General features: G+C 23.7%; 1 protein-coding gene across 2 annotated transcripts; it reads right to left on the minus strand.

Moving 5' to 3' along the window:
* Window positions 1-193: 193 nt before the first annotated feature.
* Window positions 194-17211, minus strand: LOC113556415 (hemicentin-1-like). Of its 2 annotated transcripts, XM_026961338.1 has the most exons (14): window positions 17063-17211; window positions 15299-15532; window positions 14406-14635; window positions 11473-11838; window positions 11132-11282; window positions 10362-10534; window positions 5475-5547; window positions 5210-5351; window positions 5001-5122; window positions 2769-2915; window positions 2528-2662; window positions 2326-2429; window positions 1316-1579; window positions 740-928 (listed from the first exon to the last, which is right to left on the minus strand). In XM_026961338.1, the coding sequence occupies exons 2-14, from the start codon at window positions 15528-15530 to the stop codon at window positions 740-742; spliced, it is 2328 nt and encodes a 775-aa protein (XP_026817139.1). In that variant the 5' UTR covers window positions 15531-15532; window positions 17063-17211. The 2 variants fall into 2 exon arrangements, with proteins under 2 accessions (XP_026817140.1, XP_026817139.1); XM_026961339.1 differs by lacking the exon at window positions 17063-17211 and having other exon boundaries at window positions 194-928; window positions 15299-15530.
* Between the last annotated feature and the right edge of the window lie 10701 nt (window positions 17212-27912).

Genomic DNA, 27912 nt, shown 5'->3' on the forward strand with positions numbered 1-27912 from the left:
AGAATAAAAATAAGTATGAATTTTAAATAAAATAATTTACAATATATTATTATTATTTATTATTTATATTTATTACATCATACAATTATAATGTTAAATTGCATTAGATTTTTAAAATTTAAAATTTGAATTTAAGAATATGTGTCTATGATTATATTTTTTTCATCAATTATAACAACTCTGTGTATATCGAAGTGAAATTATACAGTTCTTTAAAAATATCTAGAGAAACTATAATAATAGTAATAATACCAATTATCCTTGATATGATTAAAGCTCAAATTCTACAGGTATTGTATATTGTTACCCTCTACCTGTGAGACATATTGTATTATATTATATTATATAATCATCTGAAAGCTATAACAATTTGTATTTTATTTTAGAACCAACTTTAAAATTGTAAAGGTATTCAAGTAAAATTAGATTACTTCTTGATAAAATTGTTATACAGGTTAAGCTAAATCATTTATTTCCCAACAAAACATTTCCAATTTAACGTAATTGTATGTATATACTATGTAAATTGTATGGTGTTTATAGTCATATAGATAAAAGTATTTTGACATGTTTAGTTTTAAACATTTATAAGTTAGAACACTTCGGTATGAACACTTATCAAATATTTTCCAATGTTTACTATTGAATATAATAAGATTTATTAAAAAGATGTAATGTGCTTAAGTATATATGTAGTACGACAATATAATAAAATACGTTTATAGTACAGTAAATTGTATTAGAATACATATAACTCAAAACGACGTTTTTCGATCCCTAATTTATTTTTAACAATGCAAGTGTAAGTTCCATTATGTATCCAGTCGACAGAATGAATTTTAAGTATCTGTTTATTTTCTAAGTACTCTGTATCTTTTAAAGTCCACTGAGTTATTGGCAATGACGATTCAAGTTTTCTCCATAACACCTGAAAACACAAAAACAATGTATTTTACATAACAACACTTAATACTATTTATCCTTTTAAACACTATATAACCTTAACTAAAATTAAATAACTTAATGTTAGTGAACGGTTTCCACACTTAAGTGTTCAATATTTAAATAATTATACATTTATATTCTTTCTTTTATTCTAAAATGTATTTAATATACACTATTTGTATTGATTGTAAATATTTATAATAATAATAAAAGCTATAATAACTTATAGCATTACCCGTATAATATTAATACCTATAATTATACATTTACATTATACTCAATATTATGCTACTATACAAAAGTATGTCTCTAATTAGTAGTGAGTTATTTTTATCCTCGATAATGGTATGCATAGTACAGTGATGCTTACTTTTGGTTTTGGAAATCCTTTTGCTTTGCAGTCAAACACAACCGTTTCGTTTCTACCGATCATCATTGTCTCAGGCTGGTATTTTATGAAATAAGGAGCGAACGCAACTTGTAAGTGAAATGAATACGTTGCATCAGAGCTCATACACGTGTATACACCGCCATCTAATTCGTCCAGTTCATAGATTTTTAATGCACGATTTTTTTGTCTGAAATGTTGTTCATCTGCTCTTTTGTAAACTAAATCATTGATGTTAACACCGTCCTACAATTATACACGCCGTCATACAGATAGCCTTAACAAATAGTAACTGACGATATGACCTATTTTTTTATGCATATATACCTATATAAAACTTTAGTAGTCAAGCGATAGCTAGTGGTATAAATGGTAATTACTAACTCAATGATTTTACGTTTTATTGTCATTATGTGGTTTTCTCCACTTTAATGACTTCAAATGTTCATAATGAATTTACCTTTTAATCGAGTTTCGTATGACGTACCTATAGTTTTTAATATATATATACCTATATAGACTGTAAAGACTATGAAGTAAATATGATTTATGTAGTATTATACCTCTAAAAGAGGTAATCGAGTATTTTATATAGGTACCTACATAAGTTATAAGGGCATAGACATTATCCTATAATAATTGGAAACAATACAAATTCGTGTATTCAAATTTATGTTTTCCTCTAGAAAAGTTATTACCATTCAATAAAAGGTAAGATTAGGTACCTATTACTGAATTTTGAAGAGATTAACAATGCCCACATTTTATTTAGATTAAACAGATTATATTTTTAAGCTATACCTAGCGTTTTAAAACAATTATTTGATTTTTTAATTAAGTACTAAGCAAATTGTTTTATCGTAACTTTTAAGACACATCATCTTATAGTTACACTTAGAAATCAATATTTATAATGTATATATTTTATTATGAGTAAAAAATGTAATCCTCTCTAATTTTATTTTTTTATTTCTTATATAAATCTATCTCACCTTATACCATTTATTGTTCATGTTTGTTAACGGGCAATTCATAAGAATGTCATCTTGTTCGTCTATGACCAACGATTCGTTTGCTATCGAAATACCCGTTTCAACTACAATTAAATTCAAGTACATTAAACTATCAGTAAGTACATATAGTTTGCCACTAGCAAAATATAATAATATGAAAACTTAGTAAAAATAATATTACCTTTAACAACAATATTATAACTTTTCTCAATCGCTCCGGCTTCGTTTGAAGCTCGACAAGTGTACACGTTTGAATCGCTTAACGAAGCGTCGTAAATAATCAACCTCAGGATGTCGTTTATGACTAAAATGTGGTCTAAGACAGGATAATTTGTCATCAGAAACAGTTTTTTGTTTGATATCAAAAAGTTCCATTATAATACATAATGTTATTATACGATATTGTACTACTATGTACTTGCCGTTGTAATGAGAAATAGGAGAACCATTCATGAACCAGATCATTTTGGGGGCAGGTACTCCGTGACCTGTGCACGTCATCGAATAATCTCCACCTTCGGGTAATACCACAGTTACATTATCGTTTCCCTCGGCAATCGTTGGCTTGGCTAAGAGTAAGAAAAAATAAAACATATTGACAAGGTAAAAATTTATATAGATAAATATTCTATTAACAGGTAGGTAATTTAATTAGGTACTAATCGATACGAAATTAATCGTATTTGTTTGTTTATTTACGCTACCTAAATAAAACCAAGCGAATCCACCGTGATATGATGATTAGAGAGTAATTAAATTAATCAAAAAGTATAGCTTATTCAAGTAAGTGGATTTATTTATAAGTTCACTTTATGTGACCGACAGTAAATAAATCCGTTACTTTTATAAAATTAAAAATACAAAGGTGAAACGAAACAATTAACAATTAGGAAAATTTATTATAAAAATTGTTCAAACAAAATATATGATTTTGATTATCACTGATAAATAGTTATATTTAAATAACACGAACGTATAAATGTATATTTTGTGATTGTGTACAGTTGAAATAAAATGGTTATTATTTATTAAATTTATGATCTCATTAGTGATTATATGGTAATTTTTATTAAAATGCCAGACATTTGACCGTCAATGTTTAAAATAATTTTAGTATAATGTTCAAATTTTTACAGTAATATTTGTCCTTGTGATCAGATTGTTAACAATCTTTCAGATATTAATGTTGTTCGATCTATAGAATTATGTGAGAACATTTACATTTCATCATAATAAGTACATCGAGGGACTCTATAAACTAGTTTATTATTAAAAAAAATCACTTCATAACTAATGGAACATAAACAATTTTTATCATCATGTTTACATGATTGATTTAAAATTATTACTCCACCACTGTTATTTGTCAAAACCTAGTACCTAATTAAAATATAAACCTATAGATTCGAAGAATAATTATTATTCATCATTTACATAACAATAATATATGAACTAGGTTATTAAATTATATTGTTATATATAAGTAAACATACGTGATACGGAATTTAAAAATCGTGTGTACTCAAAACAACAATACACTTTATGGATAAATTATCATGAAAAATGTATTATGCATTTAAGTTATGACCGGTCAATACTTTAAATTATTTATTCATTTATAATTGATACATATTGTAACTTTATATTACGAGTGTACTACTGTATTTGTACAATAAAATCAATAGGCAACGATCGTGTGTTAATAGTTTGGCAATATTTAAGTTGTAAATTTAATTTTAAATTATGATTAGGTAGGTATCAATTAATGTTCCGAGAAGAGTTATCGTTGGTTGTATAAAATATGCTTCCTACCCACAAAATTTGAGATTCGGATGTTATTTTAAATGGTAAAAATCGTCGTTACCAAGTATTGAAAAAAAAAATAAACAAACATTTATAAATGTTAACTAGAACCATTAGTATGTGTAGTATAATTTCACAAATTTGTAGTACAGATCATAGAGTAATTTTTGGCAAAGTACAGTCCACCTAATGTAAAAAAAACAGAAACAATTCTAAAATTAGTTTTGATTTAATTTGAATTCAGAGGTCATTGCCAGAGTGACCGGACTGTAAACACGCCTAAGAAGTATGATTAGTATGAAGCCTAATGTATTATTATATCATATTTTACATAAATAATAATAATAATAATTTTCAGGTTTTTTTTTTTAAATTCAATACTGTATAAGATCTTTATTATTACTGAATTTAAAAACTATAGAAAAAAATTATCACAATAAGTAATATACAAAATTAATATACGATGTAACATAACATAATACAAGTGATAAATATCTAATATTTTTAGACTTTTATAAAACTGAACTAAACGAAATTATATATTCAATTTTATAGTACAACATCTTATTTTTTACGAAACAAAAATGTATCATTATTTATAAACTAATTGTGTACAAACTATACCTTCCTTAGCCACCTAAATTATTATTATTATCATATATTAGTGTAAAGTCGCCCTCATTATTTTATTATCCATAAAGCGTAATTTAACGATCTTCATTTTTTTTTTTTTAATATAATATAAGTTCAATATAATATATTACCTACATTGTGTTTGTATTATTGTATCACATATGTATATAATTTCATATAATATACCTAGATAGATTAATAACTATGATTCGTTTTACATATTATGGTGACGTTAGTTGTTGATTTGGAATAGCCAGCAATATTTTGTGCCTCACACGTGTAAATGCCACCATGCTGGAATGTTATGTTGCGTATGACTAATTCAATTTCTGAACTCTGGCTGAAATTAATTCATAATTTTTTTTTTTTACAAATAAAAGTTTTTAGTGATTCACACTATCAAAACTACATTAATTGTATCCAATACCTAAAGTTCCAAGCTTGTTGAGGGTAATTTAGTGACTCCCAGGTAACTGTGACTGGGACTAATGACTCGACATGACAATTGATACGCAATTCATCGCCAACTACTCCGATCGCCTTTTTTGTGGTAGTTATGTATGGTACATCTATTTATAATATGTAGATATATAAATTTATAAATTGCATATGCTTAATACGTACGGTTTTAATTTATAATAAGTATATTAAAATAATAAATGCATAATGTTTATAATATAACTATAATTTACCAGGTTCATTGGGAATAATGCTAGTTTTAGTAATGCGCTTGAAGTAATTATTAAAACTGTTCATACCAATTACCTAAATTAAACGACAGATCAATAAGTTTAGTGTATTTAAACATTAAATATTAAGTACCTACAAATAATATTTTTTGTAAAATCAAATTTAATTTAAATAGGTCTTATTAATGATTATATTATTTAGTACTCTAACGAGCAAATCATTTTAATTAGAAGTATTTTTAATATTTTCGTTATGTAAATGGCATGATACTATAATAGGCATTTGCATATACACAACATCATTAAAATAATTTAATACTAAATGATATTAAATTATTTATGTTCTTTAAATATAACAAAAATTAACGAAAATAATGTTAAGTTCTTTGTTATAGTAAATTAAAAAATAATATTCGCTATTGTTTTAGATTCTAAACGAAAAGAATGAATGAATAAAAAATCTATTGATTTTATAACAATATATGGTTTTTTATATGTGTATCTGTGTTTACACAATATTGAGCCGAAATAATACTTCAATATTGAATTTAGTTTGTAGTGTTTGTACTTTAAAGAAATTAAAATTCAAAATTGCGAGTATTTTTCAAAATAACCAAGTAAAACAAAAATAAAGTTAGGAAAAATGGGAACTTTTACGTAAATCCAGTTTTTGATCAAATCAATTATGTTTTTTTGGTATAACTTGAAAACGGATAACCGTTGTTACTTGAAATTTTTATCATATGATCATTGATCATTATACAATATAATACTATTTTCAAAAGATTTTGACTTCTTTTATATTTAAAATTTTTCATTTCTAGTTTTCTTACTTTCACTAAGTAAATATATTCTTGAAAATTTAATAAAAGATTTTTCATTTAAAAATTAAAAACATCAAAATGCATACTAAATATATTTTTGTATAAAAGTGTAAAATTTATATTTGCGACAAAATTTGTAAAAATCTCAACAGTTGTCAAATTATTATTCGTAGTAACAAACTTATGGACAATTTTTTTTTATAAATAAGATTTGAAAATTTAATACAAGTTTTTCAATCTATACATGATAAACATTAAGGTCATTAATTTCAAATTTTTAAATTTTATAGAAGTTTTTTTTCTCAAAAAAATAAAGTGATTAGAATTTTAATCGATATTACTGAATCTAAATAGTTGAGACGTATCATTATATCGGAATACAAAAAAATTTATTTAGTTCGAAAAAACAACGTTTTAAAACTATATTAATATAGTTTAGTGAATATTAAAAAATTTTAAAGTTAACGCTTTTTATTTACGATATAATTGTATTTGATGTATGTAAATTAAAACTGAAAAAAATAAAATAGTTAACAAAGCTACTGGAGAGTTTGAAAACAAATAAATCACTTTAATTGGAAAAAAACGATTTCGAACAAAGCATTAATTCACTCATAAATGACGAAAATTAGTTAAAGAATTGGTGGTTACTGATATGTCTAAATTTGTATACAATATGTTTTTAATTATTAAAAAATACTATAAAATGTACTATAAAACTGTGTATTAATTTTTAATATATTTGAAAATTTTAATTTATGGATAAATTATGTACCTATTAATTCTTTTGAAGATTTTTGACTGTCATAAAGTGTTTTAAAAAAAATAAATAAACATATATTATTGTTGTATCTTAGTTGTATCTTTTTAAGATAAAAATCACTTTAGTTAGGTACTAACCATTTATTTGAATACAAACTTTTATAAATTAAAATAATAATATAAATAAATCAAGGTCATTATTTAATTAAACTATACTATAATATTATATTTTCTGATAACATTGTCTGAGTTATTGTAGTACACTAGAAAGAAGTTGAATATTCTTACTTAATATGAATTATTTTATCAGTTTCTAATATTCGAATATATAAACACAAATTGAAACATTCAATATAATTTTTGATTATATTAAGTTTTTATAGAATATAGAATATTTTAAAGTTATATTATAAAAAAGGATGGACAAATGAGTACCCCTATGCTATGGATTAGGTGTTGGGTAGGTCACTTTCATTGATGTAAGAAATTTGAATTCGATAATATATCGTTGATGATTGTATACGAAAAACGACTATGACAGTTAGTCAGCCTACATTACTGTAAGTATATTTTTTTATAATATGTTTATCTGTAATGCTATTACAATTACGGTAATTCATTATAATATATTAGTATTACAGTAGATTGATTTAATGATAAAAAACCCTGCATATATTTATTACTTATATTATTGTTATAAGCTATTAACAACCTACCACCTTACCGTAAAATATTGTGAATAAGTTCATAATATATTAAAGTGAGTCTATGTAATATACTAAAATGTATAATAATATACCTAATTAAAAGTTCTAAGTTCCCATAAATATATCTAAATTATAATAAAACAATGAACATCATCATTCATTGTTCAAATACATAATTTCTCGTCCAGATTTATATTTTAAATGTCTAAGAAAAATAATTGTGTTTATAGAGTTTTTAGATTTTTTTAGTTTCTGTATGAACTACTATATGAGAAATATTGAATTAAATTTTTAAACCTGACTCATAAAAATGTATAAATTGTTTAATACAAAATATTTGTAACTTGTGAATTTTCATAATTATAACATTAATTTTAATTTTAACGCATGTATAATTGTATTTTTAATATTTTTGTATAAATATAAGAAAAACTTAATATGGCAGATCTTGTATTAAATGTTTGAAAATTTCAACCCAGTGATTAATATTGTTATCAACAGTTAAAAAAAGAAACTAAAAATATCAACAATTTATTATGACTGTAAATAACTCGAAAATGATAATACAAACATTTAGTGAAAATTTCAAGTATCTATATGGTTATTCGTTTTTGAATAACAACAAAATAATAAAAATTGTTTCAGAAAAATATTTATTTTACTGGTGAAGATGATGTTATATATATTTGAACTTCAAACGCTCATATGAAATTAATTTTTCTTACAAATACAATTAATATTTTTTTTTTTTTTAAGGTTGCAAAGCGTAAAAAGAACCTTATACTTATTACATAAGAAAAATATTAATAAATTTAATTTTCAACTACAAAATAATTTATTAATTTTATTAATTTTGACAAAATCCGTTAAAATTTGAACTTCAAAAAATAGTAAATTTTTTTTTTGGATTAACGCTATTTTTTTTTAAATTTCTATTAATAGTAACTTATGAAGAACCCTGTTTTCAATTTTCAAGATTTTTAGATCAAGTGAATAATTTTTTATTGAATATTAAAATAAAATTATACTAGGTATAGGAAATCATAAAGTGGATATAGTGGATAAGTGAATATATCATGTTTCTGGAGTTATTTGTTTTTAAATTATAAGAAAATAAAGATTTCAATTTTATCGAAAATTGGTTTAGCGTAAAAATTCTCTTTTCGTTTATTTTTTTCGATTATTAAAAAAATACTGAGAATATTTTATTTTTGAACCCTTCAAAGTACCAACTACATTCAATTCGTAATCAGAAACCACCTCTGAACTTGAAAATCAAAGCATTTTTACAGCTCTAAATGGTGAAGACACACACACACACACACACACATATCATTAAAAATCAATACATTCATTGCTTCACTCAGAATCTAAAAACAATATCTTTCAAGTTGTTAAAAATATATTCAACAATTCGACTCATACATAAATGTTACCTGCAATGTTAAACGCAGTCATGCATTGATATAAACAATAAACGTGTGTTAAAATATAATAATGACTAAACTTAATATGGGTTCATATATTTTAAATGTCTTTTATTACTAATAAAAATATCAAAGAAAAATATGTGATTAATAATTATTATTTTCTTGTTCAATTGTTATGCATGTATTCATATCGTATATATTATTATAATAATTTGTTTCTAAAAATAATCTGAATAATTTTATTTATTATATTTAAAATATTTTTAATTGTATGTATCTCGCTTAAAACGAGCTCGGTTTAATAATAAATATACTAATTAGTGATTTTAAATAATATATAAGATCATTATTCATACTTATAAAACCAACTTATAATAATAATAATTAAGGGTTAATAAATAATATAATATATTGAATTTAAAAATTAAAATTATTTTAGTAATTACCATAAAATATTATGTTTTTAAATTATTTTAAGTTTCTATAAATATATATATTGACTAAGTAAAACAATATTCCAGTTAATATAAGCTTTTATTTATCAATAATAAATAATAATACTTCGTATTAATGTTGTTATAAAAATATTGTGCAATGAATTGAATCAATTATTCAATTTTTTAGTGTAGGTATACAAATACAATTAATTTTTATTGAATATGCAATGTGAAAAATTATTAAATTTGAAGTCGACAGATTTTAAATATGTGAATCAAAAAAAAAAATAATATATATTATTTTTGGTGAAAAACACAGAAACACAACCTGTACGTACATTTATAATAAATTTAATATTTATTCATTAGTAAAATGCCATTCTATCTATAGAAATGTTAATAGAGATATTAATAACAATCAAAACGGTTTATTTAAAACTCCACGAATTAAGTATATTTTATAGGTATAATATCGTCTGTTTAAATAATTATTACGTTAAATAAATTGTTACTAGTTATTTTATCAAATTTGTTCTGTATAATGTCATAATTTACCCATTAAACATATAATTTTATTTAGCGTTGTTTATTATACAGGTCGCGTCGTACGTGTACGCTTATAATCAATATTACCTAGAAATAAACCTACATTTTATTTTGAATTCTAATTCTAATTATTATTTTATCACCCTACTAATATTTAACATAGTAATGAAATATGTATATTTACCTGAACGTAAAATGGATTATCATTGGGTATGAATGGACCACATAACAACATATTTTTTCCAAAAACTAACATTGGCAGAGCCTCTGTTCTACCATCACTGCTTAAATCTTGAATCTTACAAGATACAAATTTCTTAACATCTGGGCAATCTACTAATATATAGTTTTTAGCACCTATTATAAAACATTGATTTTACTGTTATTTTTAATGTAAAATAACTGAATTATTAAAAGTATTTTTGTTAATGACAATATAACATTAAACGTATAAATATATAGATAAGTAATAGTGTATTTCAAAATGTTATAATCGAACGCAATGAATAATAGTATAATATTGATCAATATATTCGATGATTATTTTTAATAAATGTGCACTCAAAATTTATAATTTTCTAATAAATCCATCAATTATGGTTTGAACACAGATGTTTGTATTAAAAAACGATGCAATGGACATAGCGTAAAATAAAAAGGTGGATTTGCATTGAATAGTTTGTGTATATACCCACACTGCAGTCTGCAGGTAGGTACAAGTATGTTTATCGATTATTTTAAAAACGAACCTACAAACTCGTTAGTTTGTACGTCATTTCTAAACATCGCACTAAAATTAATACTTACTAGCAACAATTATATATAACGAGTAAATTCCGTATTATGTGTTTTAACTTAAGAACAGTGACATTAACATGAATTTAACTGTATTTTCGGACATAACTATTATTTGTATTCAATTGATGATGCAGTACGTTTGGATAAACAAAATACCTTTAAGTGGCCTGTGGCTAGTTTGCGACATATTTTTTGGTTTTGAAATAGCAAATCCGAAGTCAAAATTCTTTGTGCTGATTCCGCAAGCACGAATTTCATGTGAAGATTCACTAGTTATATACAAAGTCCATTCACCGGGTATGGGTTCCTTAGAAATACAAAATACACATTACTGTTACTTAATAATTAGATATTATTTATATATTACACAAGATAGTCATAAACTATTTAAAAATAATAAAATCGATATAAATGATAGAATAATATATCCCTAATATAATGTTCATTAAAATATAAATAAATATGTCTAACAAAATAATTATCTTTGAAAAACTTACCAAAATGTTGATGATTTTAACATTTTTCAAGTTCAAATCAGTAATTAATCCATTTGATTCATCCATTTTCCTACCTATGGGATTCACCACTTCAATATTTGAATTGAGTCCAGAGACGGATACCTGGAGACTTCTTATGCTTTCGTCAATACTTAGCTTTTTCGGAAATGGTATCAATTGTTTTTGTGGAATATTTACAGACATCAAATTTACTCTATTTGTGTCCATTGATGTTTTGACAAACTCCAGTACTTTTGATATATCTCCCTTGTTCACGTCGAATACATTACCTGACCCCAATGATGCTATATTTTCGTAGCTAGTATCTGATGATACGCATCCGTGTTCTGTTCTTAAAACAACAACCTGCGCACATTTTTTACAATAGGTACCTTCAAAATAATTTGTGTACTGTGGTTTCTTTAATTTTTTTAAAAAATCATTCATTAGAACATAGAATTACAAAAACACATATTATTTTCTAATAAAAAACTCTATAAAATGTAAGTAGTTATCTGTAATAACAATTTCGATTTATATTAAAATATGAAATACAAATATTATTTAATAAAAAATCTCAAAAATCTCTTAAGTTGCATATCATAAAAATTTAGAATATTGGATTTAATATAAGGCCTGAAATGTATTTATAATATTTTAAAATTTGTACAATTAAGATCATTAGAAAAAATACTTTATATAACTTTAATTTTTATACATATAATATAATAAACTATAAGTAATAACACTAGGACGAGAGTATATTGATTTTTTTTCAAGAATTTTGGAATTTTAAAATCTTCATAAATTTATAGTTTTCAGACAAAGCACATTTTCACTTAAATGATTACGTTAATAGACACAATGTTAGGATATAGGATTGAGGAAATGTTTATGAACACGAAATTATACCTCTAAATAACTCAGTATTTCTCTATCAGTGGTGCGTAGAAAGTTCGTTTATATATACAAAAAAAAACTGTAGTATACATTTTTTGAAAAGCAAAAAAAAAAATAAGGTGTAAAATGTGTAGTGATTTTGAGAAAAAGAGAATAATAGCAAACTTTATACTTTTGAACTATATCGTCAGCATTTTAACTCGAATAAAAATGTTATAAATAATTGTGAACATAATTCACATCATCACATAATACAATTTAGTTTTGATATTTTTTATCGGTTAAAATGTCACTTAAAGTCAAATTTCAAATATCTATAAATATAATTTCTAAAAAAAAATATTACAAAAATTGCATCTTGTCAGTTGTTAAGTATAGTGATATTAAATTATTTTTTTTGAAAATTTAAATTATATACAGTCTCAATGTTTCGTTTAAAATTACAACAAGAAAATATTAGGCATCGATTTTTTTGATAATTTGATATAATATATAATTTGATTATAATTTTGATTGTTTCATAGATACTCCAATTTCTCTTTAATTTTTCCCGATTGTTTATTATAAATGTATGGGAATTTTCTATTACCAACTAAATCTTATTTTCTAGATAAAAAAAACCGATTTTAAAAATCACGAATACCTATATATTTATTTTTAAATATTAAGTCTTGTATGATATTTCCTAATATATATATATATATATATATGATTATTAAAGTTTTAACTTAGTTCATATATTAACTAGAGTAACCAAAACATGTAAACATTGTACACGTTTATAAAATCCGAAAGGGTTTAATATTACAAAAGAATAACTGCGATATAGAAATAATTTATAGATAAACATTTGTGGTGTGAACACTGCTAGAATGTTAGTTCTCATATTAATAAGTGACACATTAACTATACACAATATTAATATATATTGACATGCACAACGTTACGACAAAACAATTAACCTTCATTGCCAGTGTCTAAGTCAGATATTAATTGAAATTTGAAGTACTTACATTATTATATAAAGAAACGTAATATCAAAAAATAATAAATGAACAGTTTTACCATAATAATTAATTGATTTCATAATTTCATACTAATTAGACGAATAATTACATAAATAATGAATAAAGCATGTTAATAAAATTGAAAAGTATAAAATAATAGCTTTTAATAATACTATATTTAAAAAATGTTAAGATAAATAATAATTTTTAACCGTAGAAATTATCAGTTGAAACCTGAACGTTACGCTTTTTTTAACTAACCAAACAAAAATAGAAACTAAAATGCTAACGTGGCACCAAATAATCCTTAATGCCGAAGATTGAAGCATTTTACTGCTTTAAAAAGTATCTGCTGATACAAAAAAATAATGCAATAATCATTGTAATACCTTATATTCATTGATCCACTTGGAATCTAAAAATGCAGATATTAATGAAAAGGTCAAAATAGAAATTGTATACCAAAAAATATATGTATTCATTTATATAATTATAAGTGTATAGTTATTTTTTTCACTGCACTACCTCCTCTATAAATAAATCGTTTTAGATACTGTTTAAATATATAAAAGTAAGTATTTACTTAACTTACTAATAAACCATGACAATTTTATAAGTAGTTTTATAAAGTTATGGTAAAAAATACGAATAAGTGATCATGTGATATAATCAAGATAATCTATTATTGTCAATCACGATTTGGAAAATATTGCTGGAATGTAGTCAATAAGTAATATTGCATACAAGAAACCAACGTTTGAAAAGATTAAACGATACAGCTAGGTAGACAAATGTAAGTTATTTTTTAATTATGATGTAAAGAAGCTATTCGAATAAAACACATAAATAAATAAATACTTGTAATATTAAAATACAAAACTAGCACGTGCTAAATATGTCCAAACATTATTTACGGCTAATAGATACTTTTAAAAAAAACAGTGCCATTGAAGACATTAAATCATTTTTACTTTTATAACATCATAATCTGAAGATTTTTAACAATATTAGTTTTAAATTAATTACTTGAGATTGTTTTCTTTGGATTAACTCGAGGGCGTCATAAACTAAATGTGAATCTTTAGGTGGTGCATCAGTAAACACGTATATATACGAGTTGGGCTTCACAACTTTTAACGCTTCTATCACTGCCGTTATTCCCATTTCCGGACAATCATTTCCTCCACCTATCAGTACTTGATTCAGTTTGTACATTACTACCTTTGGATCAAATGTTTCAGTCACAGGTCCCACATCTGTACAGACAAAACCATAATAATATCGTCTAAGACATACAATTATTGTATATTATTCGTGAATTAGTAAAAAAAATTCACATTTTAGTTTACGGAAAATATAAATATATTATAATGTACACGTAGCCGTAGTATAGAACATCGGAAAAAAAAATAGTTATTTGGGATTCTATTAATGTATTCCGGTATCATTACTTTAAATGCGCATAAAAGAAAATAAACTTTATAATATTTACTTTACACGTGGAAGCAATATTAGTAGTATAAATTCATCGGAGATGTAATAACATTTTTAATTTAAAAAACAAAAAACAATTTTGTGAATTACATTTCTTGTCGAAAAATTATTACTGAAATGACAAATTGTAGAGTTATATAAATTCTCAAGAAATAGTTAGTATTTAAAAATAAAAATGTTTATACCGTATTCGTTCTAAAAATAAAAAAAAAAAATTGTATTTTTTTATGATATTTCGAGGTTCACGATAAAACAATCATCGTGTTATACCTATTAATATATGTATACTTGTACCAGTATATACACAATGTTATGTATACGAATTTTTTTATGTGCAAACATCCCTTCTTCTATAATTACGGACGTCGGGACATTTTAAATGTACATTACGTTAAGATAATGATACAGTACGTATTCGACTATACCTGGGTCGTTAAATGGTACAAAAACGAAATGCTTGATATCAGTGTTATTCCTTGCCAACACGTAATTCATAATGCTCTCCGCATGCGATTTCAACTGTAAGTAGTCATTCTCCATAGAGCCCGTCGTGTCGAAAACGAAAGCCAAACTGCTGTACACATCTTCCGGATACTGCACAACAGTGCCGCACTGCACTGCCAAGCAGACAATGGTCAGCGAGACTAACCAATTCATTGCTTGAATAAACGTCATTATTAATAAAAAGTATATAAATGCTTTGCAATTTGCTGATCATTTTTTTTTCAATATCAATACAATCTGTTTATAACTGACCACGCTTCAATCTCACAATATATTTATACATTATAGTATATTTATATAGTATTTGCTATTGTTAAAATGTCTGACGTTTAACGATAATAATTATAAAAATTTTTAATTTAAAAATATATGTAAAAAATATATCTACGTAATTAATCGAATTGTTAAGTCGAGTTTAATAGAGTAATAACATTTACGTTGTACTTATAAGTTTTTTTTTTTTTACATAGCCATAAAATTATCTCTAAACTACCATAGTAATGGTATTAATTATTATTAATTAACTTTCACGTGAAAATAAATGTATTTTTTAATTTAAATATGAATAAAAAAATCTGGCTTTTCCTGAAACAAAGTCATAAACTGTATAAAAAAAAAGTAATTTAATATGTCCAAATAATAAAAAATAAATAATTAAATGTATTATTATCTTAAACCTGAGCACCTATATTTCAATTTATAAAATTTTAAATATTACATTAGTTAATTTAATTTAACTTAATAAAAGTACCCAAGGCATTTATAAAAATTTTAAATACCTACTAATTATAATTTTTTAATGAAAATTTGATTAGACAATATAGCTACCATAACAAAACAAGGATAACTCAATTACGTTCTTAAGGATTATTTTTAGAATATCTATTTATTGTACTAATTTAAATTTAAAAATTAATTAAGTATAATAACTAAAATAATACATTTTAAAATTATTTTAGAAAAATGTAGTTGATAGTTTAGGGAAATATACATTCAACAATAATTCAAATATTTAATCAATTTATTAATAATATATAGTATTAATTCAAAAAATTGCTCACGCTTAATTTTAAAATTTATTTGAAATAGTATATTATTATAATATACTAGTTAGAAATAAAAGTAATCGAAAAAAAAATGTTAAATATAACAACAATCTTTGAAATTGTATGATGGAGTGAAGTTTATCAAAACTAATTAATTAAACTTAAAATTACTATGTCATATCATTGACAATTTATGGTCTTTAAAAGTTTAAAATAATTATTTTTTTAACTATGGCAAGTTATAAATTTAGTCTATTTTAATCTATTACTCTATTATAATACTACTTTTAAAAATTATTTTGATTATTTAATGTTTTATTAATTTATAATTATTATAGTATTATAATATAATTCACGACAATATTTCTCATAATATAGTAGAAAATAATGAAATAGTTTTATGTTAGACTCTTTACTATGAAATAGATGATATTTTAAAAGTACAAAATATTATTTTTCAAATTAATAACTTAAGGCGTTGTAACAAACACCAATTGTAACAATAGTATGTTGTTACTTTATTCATAAATTAGTAACAATCGCATACAAATGGTGTAAAGATAAGAAGAAGTACATACAAGTTTATTACGTTAAATTTAAAAGCTATGTATAATATATTAAATTGTTCTGGTTACTTACTTATTTCTATAAAAATAATATTTTGAATCACTAGCAGAACACAACGACTGATAAACAAAAACGTGAACAACAATAATCGAAGAATGATTATTGAATCTCTGTTAGTATTGTTCTTCTTCTCGTTCTCTTAATCAAATGTTATACATAGTTAGTCGATAACAATAAGCTATAGAATGACACTGTAAAATTGTATCATTAATTAAGGTCAGTAAGTCCGCATGCGATATGTATATAAATATATATTTTTTTTGCTTTCAGTTCAAAGGTCGTGTTTTGTTATAGAATAGTAGGTAGTAAGTAGTAGGTAATATAAATTACCTTCATATACATATTACATAATATACTTGGTCAGCATAAACGTTTAGATTTCTATATTGAGAACTACACGACAATGCGTATATAGAGTACAAACACCTTTCTTAATTGAGTTTTTTTTGGGGGGGTACGCGTTTTCATGATGCGTAAATGCATTACATAAAAACAGGATTTAATACAAAAAGTACGAAACATAACTAGATTGACAAAATATATCGAGGCACTACGTAAATCAATAATAACTACGGATTGTTCCAAGTATACAAATTTAAGTTTATTTAATCTTTATAGTACGTATGCTGTATATTTACGTATGTAATATAAAAATATTATGCATAATAAACATTTTTAATATATCTATATAACCTATGGTCCTGTTTTAAAATTATAAAGTTGATATAATGTGTATTAAGTTAAGTGGATGCACACTAATTTTATTCCATAAGTAAACGTAAAGTAAGTATTAAAAAAAATTCATATTTTTAACTTAACAGGTAGTATTAATAATTCATATCTAATAAAAAAAAGTAAACAATAAATATGCTAAAATTCATGTTTAAATAGCCCATGGCTAAGTACTCAAAGCAATTTTAATAAAAATCGAGCTCTTATATTTATAAACAAAAATATAACAGAATAATATAGCTAAAAAAAAATAATAATTAAATTTATAAATAAATTATAAAACAATATTTTACCTCAATTTTAACGCAATTATAGCTCGGGTAAACAAAATATAAAAAAATAATTAAAATAGTACCTGGATATTACATAATCCTTTGAACTGTAACGTTGAACTGATCATTCGTGCTTATAAATTGTATCCCATTACGAAACTTTTAAAATATTTAAGCAGACTATATACACATTAAAATAAATGTATACATTTTATAGACAGTTCAACCCATGCTTATATATAAGTATACATCGCCCATGATGTGATTCAGCAACACGTAAAATTTGGTGAGCATGTGGATGATTGAATGTTGGGGAATTAATAATTATTTATTATACAACGATACATTATAGTGTTAAATAATTTATCAAAAAATGTCATATCTAATGAGTAATTTAATAATAAACTATAGATGTTGTCCGTGACAAAATAAATGATCGCGGATTTACCCCTTCTTAAACTGTTAAATATAAACTACACATATTATTAACATTTGGGTGCTTTTGACCAAATTTTAAACACAAATCTAAAATTTTATCCGATTTGTCTACTTTATTATTTAAAAATGTTTTTCAATCATTAGGCAAATTGGAATTTATCATCACCCAAAAATTAACAAAAAAATTAGAATATTTTATGTGACATGTATGACCCTTTGTTGAATATTGATGATATATTGATGTGTTTCCAGGTACCTTGTGGATAACACGGCGATAATTTGTATTCAGATTTTTTATATTTTCAACTAAATATATCCATCCTCTAAAGGTAGGTGAATCTTCAGCGGCATATATTGTTTTCAAGATAATCAACATGTAATGATATTATTAGTGGATATTTGACATTTTTTAATTTTATTATATACAATTATATTTTCAAGTTATTATAAGATTAATTTTAAGATAGGTGTTGTCTATTTACATCTCGGACCTGTTCAAATCATTCTACACCGAGTATTTATTGTCTTAAAATGAATAACAATAATATATGATATAAATAATATACTAAATTATCTAATAAGTGTCAGTGTAATTACTAATTATTATAATATCATGTTGTTTTCAATCCTACGCGGTATCACTAGTAGTAAACTACCACAGTTGTAATATAAATACGCAGTAAAAGTAAAACACACTTTATAATTTAAGTTGACTTATGACTAAAATAATTTATCATTGAATTCAAATTTAACATATTCATGACTATGATTTATTCAGTAATATAGGTAGTATACGAGGTAGGTACACTCGTTATCTAATCACCTACTGTATAACAGAATGGTTACCTAATTGACCACTTTTTTATTTTTATTATTATGTTTTTTCGTAAAAAATTAAATAAAAACAAAAATTATTTTCAATCTCAATTCTGTAATTAATTAATTTTTTTTTTTTTTAAAAGGCAAGTGGTTAGTCCACTCATCTTTGACGTTTTAAAAACTTCCTAGGTCAGCGCTATAATAATATATAGGGTGAAGAATAAGAACAACAGAAACATAGCTATAACTGGGTATAGATAGTATATACAATGAAAAAATGATTATGTGTTCGTGTAGGCTACAAACTGTAAATATATAATAATAAAAACAACATTTTTTATATTTCGTTACTTTTGAACTTTTTTTTTACATTTTTTATTCACTAGTATCATCAAACAATACGTTTATAATAACTATGTTTTCATAACTATTGTATATGTAAAATCGCATACAATGACGCCCCATATATACTTCATGTGGGGTTCATATCAACATTAAACGTATTATTTTCACAAAATTCTGCACAACGCAGTATATTCAACATAGAAAAGAGAAAGACTTCCGGGATCACTGGCCGAATTGGTCAAATAGAACCCCCGTCTCTATCTCCGACACTATCAAATTCATCGTTGACGCCAATCTATTTAAAATTATAATTTATAATAAGAGCATAATTATTTTCAAAATGTGATGTATAACATTCTCTTAACCATTTGTATACTGTTGTATTTATTAACTAATCATTCATTTTTGTGTAATCTGTATTTATGCAAATAAATATAATATGTAAATATATTCTAATAAAAGACATAGATTTAATCCATGTATTTAACGTTATTGATAATAATAATGTATAGTTATTTATATTATCTATAATAACTTATTATATATAATTTATTATAATTAATATTATTTATTATTTATTAATTATTATTATTATTACTACACGGTGTAGGTACATATTTATGTATTACTTTTTCATGATATTTTAACAAGACGAATTTATGTTACCTATGTTATGTAATTCAATTTTGTGTTTAAAATACTTAAAAGGTCTCTAAATAACACTTTCAGATTAATTTTAAAGTATATATAAATTATATTGACGTTAAGATAGGTTACCTAGCTTTTTTTATAACTATACGCTTGAAATATGGATAAGTATATATTACTCAATATTAGTATTTTAATGATCGTTATTTGAACTTTAAAGTACCTATAACCAATATAGGTACACTGTAGTGGTTCATAATTTATTACTGAATAATTTGTCTCATTAAAATAAACACCCAACATTCATTATAAAAAAATCATTTAAAAATACATTCATCGTTCCGCTCAGAATCTAAAATTATGTGCCTATACCACACGCAATACATATATTATACAATAGAATATTTCGTGTGATGGTATGTATACATAATGTGCGTAGGTAATAACCTAAAGTTAAATAGTTACATATATGTATACTGGGTCACTATAATTATCGTTTTGCTATTGTTTATGATTATATTATTAAAATTTAAATTTATGTCATTATTAAAATGAAATAAAATTTCGATGTTAAAATTTAAAGATTAAAAGTACATAATTTTAGTCACACAAAGACAGGAAATGCATATCACATGACAATAAGACATGCCGTAGCTAGTACAACTGACAGTGGTAGTGGTAGACAAACCGACGGCCATTATTGCGGTGTAATATTGGGTTTTAATTATCAGAAGAGCTATACGGGCGGATGAGTAATAATGTTATTGGTCATTCATTTGTTACGGTGTGAAAAAACCAAACTACTGAGGCGCTTTACCTATGTATAATATATTATGTTCTTGCAGTTTTGTCATTTACAATTAAAAGCCGGAGCGCCACGTATACATCGCAGGTAACGTACAAACATATATATCTATATGAAATACATATATATATATATTGTATAATGTCCTCGAATATTCTGCCGTGTATGCCGTATGAGTCGTTAAAATATAATTCAAAATAAAACAATCTCAGCAAATCTAACTCTGGATTGAGAATGTTCAAAATATTTACATATAATATTATATCATAATCTTTTTATTGTGTCATGCATATTTCATCAGTTCATTTGTTTATATAAAATAAATATATTTAGTTATGCGAAAGGCATTGAAAAAACTTGCACGTGATCACCATATATTTTTTTCATTATAAGCTAACATGAAAATAAAACGAAATAATTCGTTTAAAATTCTATTCATTTCATACCAATATTTATTTTTCAACACGAATTGGCAATAATCAAAAGTTTAAACCGTCGAGCCTCGATCAAATTGTCTTTTTAAAATTACATTTTTTAAGTAACTCAACTTCATCTGGCTGTAATATAAATAATGTAACAACTGCAATGTGATAGTTGCGTTGATTAATGGAAATTCTTCAATGTAAATACAATTAAGTAGAATTTTTTTATTATTATTATTTATTTATTAACTGTTTTAATATATTAAATATTTAAACAATGTGCGTCACGACATTCAAGATTTAGTAAGAAAAATTTTATTTTAGAATCTTCGATTTTCAATCTTGTGTTGTGTACTGAATTTAGTAGCAAAATACGTTAAACATTTTGTCGAATAGAAATGTACACACATATAGCATCTAAACAATATAACAACTGTTTAAGTATGGTTCGGTTAATGCTTAACTTATTTGGTAAAAATAGACGGAAATCCATCAAAAAAAACCATGTGCACTATAAATATATAGGTACTATTGTAATATAGCGTATGCGCGTGTGTGGTTTTGAAAAAATTTCAATCGTAATAGAAATCGTAGTAGACTTTCAGAAACGATAAACCAAAATCTAACAATAAGACAGTGTACCAATTGCTATTTGAGAATAATTAAAAACAAGTTTAAACATTTTTTTCTAATAGTTTTCTCTACTTTTAAAACATAGATTTCAAGAGGACGCCATACACCCGTATGTGTTGTCTCTGTTTTACTATCATATACCATAACAAATTTGCGTTAAGCAGAACACATTTTGAGAAGTAAGCTTTAATATTAGAATAAATTTACCTATTATCCAATTTAAAGATAAAAATATTAACTAGAAAGTGACATATGCTTTTATTGATATTATTATTTTAAAGTGAGTCATGCCTATGTAAAATATTACAACTTTAAAATGTTCATAACTCACTTTAAAATAATAATATCAATAAAAGAATATTATGTCTAAATAATATTCTTACGTTCAAATTTTATAATAAGTAAATTTACTCTAATATTAAAGCTAACATCACAAAATGTGTTTTTCTGAACGCAAATTTGTTATGATGTACATTAGTAAGACAGAGACAACATATGGCGTGCTCTTAAAAATATATTGTTAACAAAATGAAATATTTTATTAAATCACGCAGTAAGTACTTACTATTCCGTATTTATTTTTATTGATCATGGTTTTCATATTAAGTTTCATATTTCAATTTTAAACCCTCGTCTTTGTTCTTCTAAAAAAAAATAATTGTTAAAAAAAATACATAGGTAGGTACATAATATATTTTTTCTTCAAGTAATTCATTTTATATTATTTCCAATTAATTGACTAATATTTTTTTTTAATAAGCTTTTACATTGTAAGTGGTTTCTTTTGAAGGTATAATAGGAATATAATATTATATTAATAATTTCGAACTAAAAGAAAAAGTATTGTGCTAGGAAAATTAGTTTTATTGCAATTGTTATGACCTACTAAGTTTTTTCAAAAATTAATAAATTTGAATTAAACTTTCAAACTTTTATTACAAGCTTCTCGATAGGTATATAATTATTTGTAAAATAATAAAAAGTAACAACATATCAAAATAATTAAAATAACGTTTCTAATAGGTATCATTGAACTTTTTATATAAAAATATTATCAATTATTATTCCTGTATAATATAAAATAAATTACGCATTATGTCTTAAAGTATTAAAATTGAATAGGTAGATAATAAATATTACATTATTATATAATAATTTATTACATTAACTTAAAAAGTTTTAAATAAAATTACTGTATTACATTTTCTGTAAGAGCATGGTATACATGGTATTAAAAAATAACAATAAAAATGTGTGACAATATTATTATTATGTAAGTACTTTAAATTAATCAAATTAGAGTAAGTTTTAAAATATTGAATAAGTACTTCTTTTTAATATATTTATAGCACATATTATATAATCAAATATTTTGTATTATATTATATTATTGTTATTTTTATTATTAATAAATTACGTCGAATAATCAGATATTGATTTTGATTTTGATACATCAAAAAAGTTCTAATGTAATAATATTAATTTTCAGAAGTTTTTTTTTTTTAAATTATTTTGCGAATCACGTCTTATTAGTTATAACCATTGTTATTAAACCTCAAAATTAAAAAAAGTTTATTTTGGGGTATAATATTATAATACCAATACCTACAGCTTTAATCTATGTAAAACTGAATGTATAATAATAATCTAAAATAAATATGTTAAGCTTTTAGTCCAAAAAAAAAACTCTTTTATTATGATTACGTATTTATTTTTACTAAAAGTACTTAAATTAAAACTTTTGAATTTGGAATACAATTTATATTATGATTTTATTAATAACAAACCCATTCAGTGATACCCTGATAAATAACTTAACAATAATATAATTTTTATGTAGGTACATACTTTTAAAAAGATTAAAAAATGAAAAATTGTATAGACAATAAATTATGATAAAAAGAAAATATAAAAACAGTCATGAGATTGATATTCATTCAATAAGACTTCATTGAAATTGATATTTATTAATTACTATATGGTACTTAAAAATAATTTATTCACCTTAAACGTAATATATGACAGCTTATAAGCATACACTCGATCAAACTTTTTCACATATCGTTATAATACTGTTGTATTCGACGTGTTTGTTTTTTTATACATGTGAAAATCTCCATTATATGCGATATGAACTTTTGTCCATTTATAATTTATAGACACAATGCATTTAGAGTTTTGAAGAAGTTTAAAAGGTACTTAAAAACCTTTATTTGTCGAGTATTTTTTTTCAAATATTCTAACTCAAAATAGGTGGTATGTTATCGATTTCAAGTCTCTTATTAATATTTCAAAATCAAGACTCTAAGAGGTTCACATTTCAAAATTATATTAAATTCAAACTTATAAAACGATTAAGGCTCATTTAATTTCTTGATATTTATGTTTAGATGCCTTTTTTATAGACGTAACAGACAGTTCTTTTAGATGCATGTGTATTTTTAAATGCCTAGTAAATTTAATATCTTATATTTCAATAGTGAAATATTTAATATCTAAATATCTTTTTAAATAATATAATGACTAAATACAAATTTCATTAATAATTTATAGAAAGTTTAAAAAAAACCAGGATACATATTATAATATATTACAGTTATATATTTTAAATATATAGCAAAATTAGGGGATATGTTACGATTGTGTATGGACCTTTTTTCTATATCTCGATTGCGTACGTTCCACCTACCTAAACTTAGTGCAACGTTGCCGTTGTTCACAATAGTGAACATTTGTAAAATAACTTAAATAACTTATTTTAGGAATTAATTGCAAATCAATGATAGAGTTTAATAAACGTTTCTGTGACTATTATTATCAGTATCAAACTCTTTAAGACTGGTTATTGATATCAAGGTTTTAATTTATAATTTGTACTTTTATTGTATTATGTATATATTTTATTGACTATACTATTGGTTTTATTTTAATAGCTTTAATTTAAAACTTATATTATTATTATTATTGTTTATAACATAAATACGTATTATAGGTTATTTAGTTATAGTGGTGTATTTAAAAAAATCATCATACCATAAACTGGTTGATTAGATTAAAACCCAATCATAATTATTAGAACATGACAATCGTTGAAGTTTGCTTTAATCTCATAATACTGGTACAATACTAAATGTTTCGAACACCACCTGCTTCAATGTAGCACAGCTTTAATCAAAACCTATATGTTTAAATGTTTAGAGCTTGTAGCATATCCTATTAAGCTCGTAATTATCAATGAAAGATTTGAGCCTGACAGTGTTTTTATTTTAAAAATGCAAATTTATTTTTAAGTAAATGATCGATTTGCCTAACTCGAGGTCCAGATATATTACTATATGAGTCGATATCATAATATTATACTTAATTATTGAGTTTATCATTAGTTATTTTGAACATTTTGTTGTGGTGATTTTTTAATTTGTTTTAATAATAAAGTACGAGTAGTTATTAAAAATTAAAATTGTGGATTTTAATATTGGAAATAAAAATTAAAGTTGACCATAATTTAAATCGTGGATTTTTTAATGCTTACCTTTATAATTGATCAAATATTTTATTTAGTCATATGAAACTCATGATACGTATTGAAGTAATAAGCCTTACCAACAAGTAGTCAGACGTATCAGTAGGTATATTTGCCTCTAAATCCAGCATTTATCAATGTAGGTATCTATTGACAAAGTCCTTGTAACCATGTTAAACATCTGTAACTATGACAGATATATACCGATAGTTGTAAGCTGTAAAGGGTTTGAATAAGATTATTAATGTATGGCTTATTATTTTATTATTGTAGAACTGAAAAAATAACATAATGTATAAAATACTATGAATTACTATATTAAATTTAATACAAATTTAAAAATCCCTTCCACAAAAACTTTATGCAAATATTTTGATACATACGTAATCAAGTGTTCTTTTAATATCTTTATGCACATTTTCGTTCACAATATTATTAGTTTTCAATATAATAATTTAAAATACTGTTTAAAATATCTAGTATTTTTAACAATCATTGGTTTCATACTACACAAACCCTCAATGTTTATAATCTTCAATAGTTCAATTACGAGTAGGTATGAAATAAAACGAAGTAGCTTAGTTGATTTACTGATATAAGTATATAACATGACTCGACATATTATATTTAAATTTAAATGTAATTATGTAATACAAGTCACAATCATAAATAATTAACGCTATTCTATTTACATAGAATCAAACAATGTAATAATATTGTCAAAAAAAAAAATAGTTTTATATTACAATAAAATAAAAGTACATATTATTATTTTCCAAACTAATAAAAAAATCTATATTAAATTCAGCCACTCTATCAGCTATTATAAATACGAACTAACGTATTCAAAAATATTCAAATAGCTATTTATATTATATATATATTAAAAAGTTTACATGTACCTACAACCTATTTATAAATTTTGTTTTAAAACAATTAATTACTAACCAACACTTTAAACAAAAAACTATTACAACCAACACACAGGAGAATTAATAAGCTCAAATTAATTTTAAACATACTATAATATTTTGTGAAATGGAAGCAAACCTATCACTAAAAAAATCGAAAAATATTTTAAAGAATATCCCTAGCCGTTTAAAACAAGAAAGATACAGCTAAATAAAAACGATACAAAAACGTGTAAACTGATATTTTATCAAACAATCGAAGAACTCCTTAATAATTAACATATATATTATCCACAAATAAAAGGAATTTCTATTATCATGCCTAATTTTCAATTAACACAAACAGTGAGTGATAACTGTAGCTATATATCTACATCATCAAAAATTTTAACAATATTATCAGTAATAACCAATAATATATATATATATAAATAAATAAGTATGCCATTTACACACTCTTTAAGTTCCGTAAAAAGTTAAAATAAATCATGAAAATAAAATCAGTTTAAAATCAAAACAGCATTCAATGACTATGAAAAGTATATCGCTATTGTCTAGATACCAGGGAAAACAGTGATATTTATTTTAAGAGAACGAGAAACTGGCAAAAGAAACAGAAAATAATGAATAAATATAGAAACACCCTAAAACACCGCATTTATGAAAATTTTTAAGTGTTATTAATTATACAATTTAAAAAAAAATGAGGCATAAATAAAAAAATAAAACGAACAACCGAACGTTGAAAAGGAATAAAAACTTAAAACAGAGAATAATAGGTAATATTAACAAGTTTAATATAAAGTATATGAGATACACACATGATTATGACGTGTATAAAAAAGTTTTAACCAAATGCTCAACATGTAGAGTCTAACTAATAATCAACAAGTAAATCGACCTTCTCATCCATTGCTGCTTGAGTCAAATACAATTCTGAGTTCCTCCACCAATCTCTAGAACAAAACTAGACTGCTAACAATTAAGTGTTAAGATTCATTATAAAAATTAGTATAGACAATATGTTATATTTACAAATATAAATTGTAAAATAATAAATATTGTCGGCCATTGGAAATTTTCCGAGGTTTGAAACATATTTTTAATAAAATAATAATAATAATTTTTAAAACTGGTCGGAAATACAATTGTCACAAATTAGTTGTTGAAATAGACGGCAACTATTTTCTATTTTATTTATTTTTAGTTATACACACGAAACACCACTAAGACATTAAGTATTTTATCGTAAGTGGGACTCACCACCTTGATTATTATAATTCAATATCGTGCTTTAGTCACCAAATTATTATT

Source organism: Rhopalosiphum maidis, chromosome 3, assembly GCF_003676215.2.
Source record: "Rhopalosiphum maidis isolate BTI-1 chromosome 3, ASM367621v3, whole genome shotgun sequence".
In the NCBI taxonomy this organism is placed as follows: domain Eukaryota; kingdom Metazoa; phylum Arthropoda; class Insecta; order Hemiptera; family Aphididae; genus Rhopalosiphum; species Rhopalosiphum maidis.

What these genes read in the sequence shown, in the direction of transcription:
- LOC113556415 (XM_026961339.1), bottom strand. Translation starts at nt 15,530, where the DNA reads ATGAATTGGTTAGTCTCGCTGACCATTGTCTGCTTGGCAGTGCAGTGC. An exon ending in ATAATCCATTTTACGTTCAG is followed by an intron (nt 5,548 to 10,361) that starts GTAAATATACAT and finishes CGTTTAATTTAG; the next exon opens with GTAATTGGTATGAACAGTTT. An exon ending in AACTAACGTCACCATAATAT is followed by an intron (nt 2,916 to 5,000) that starts GTAAAACGAATC and finishes TCTTACTCTTAG; the next exon opens with CCAAGCCAACGATTGCCGAG.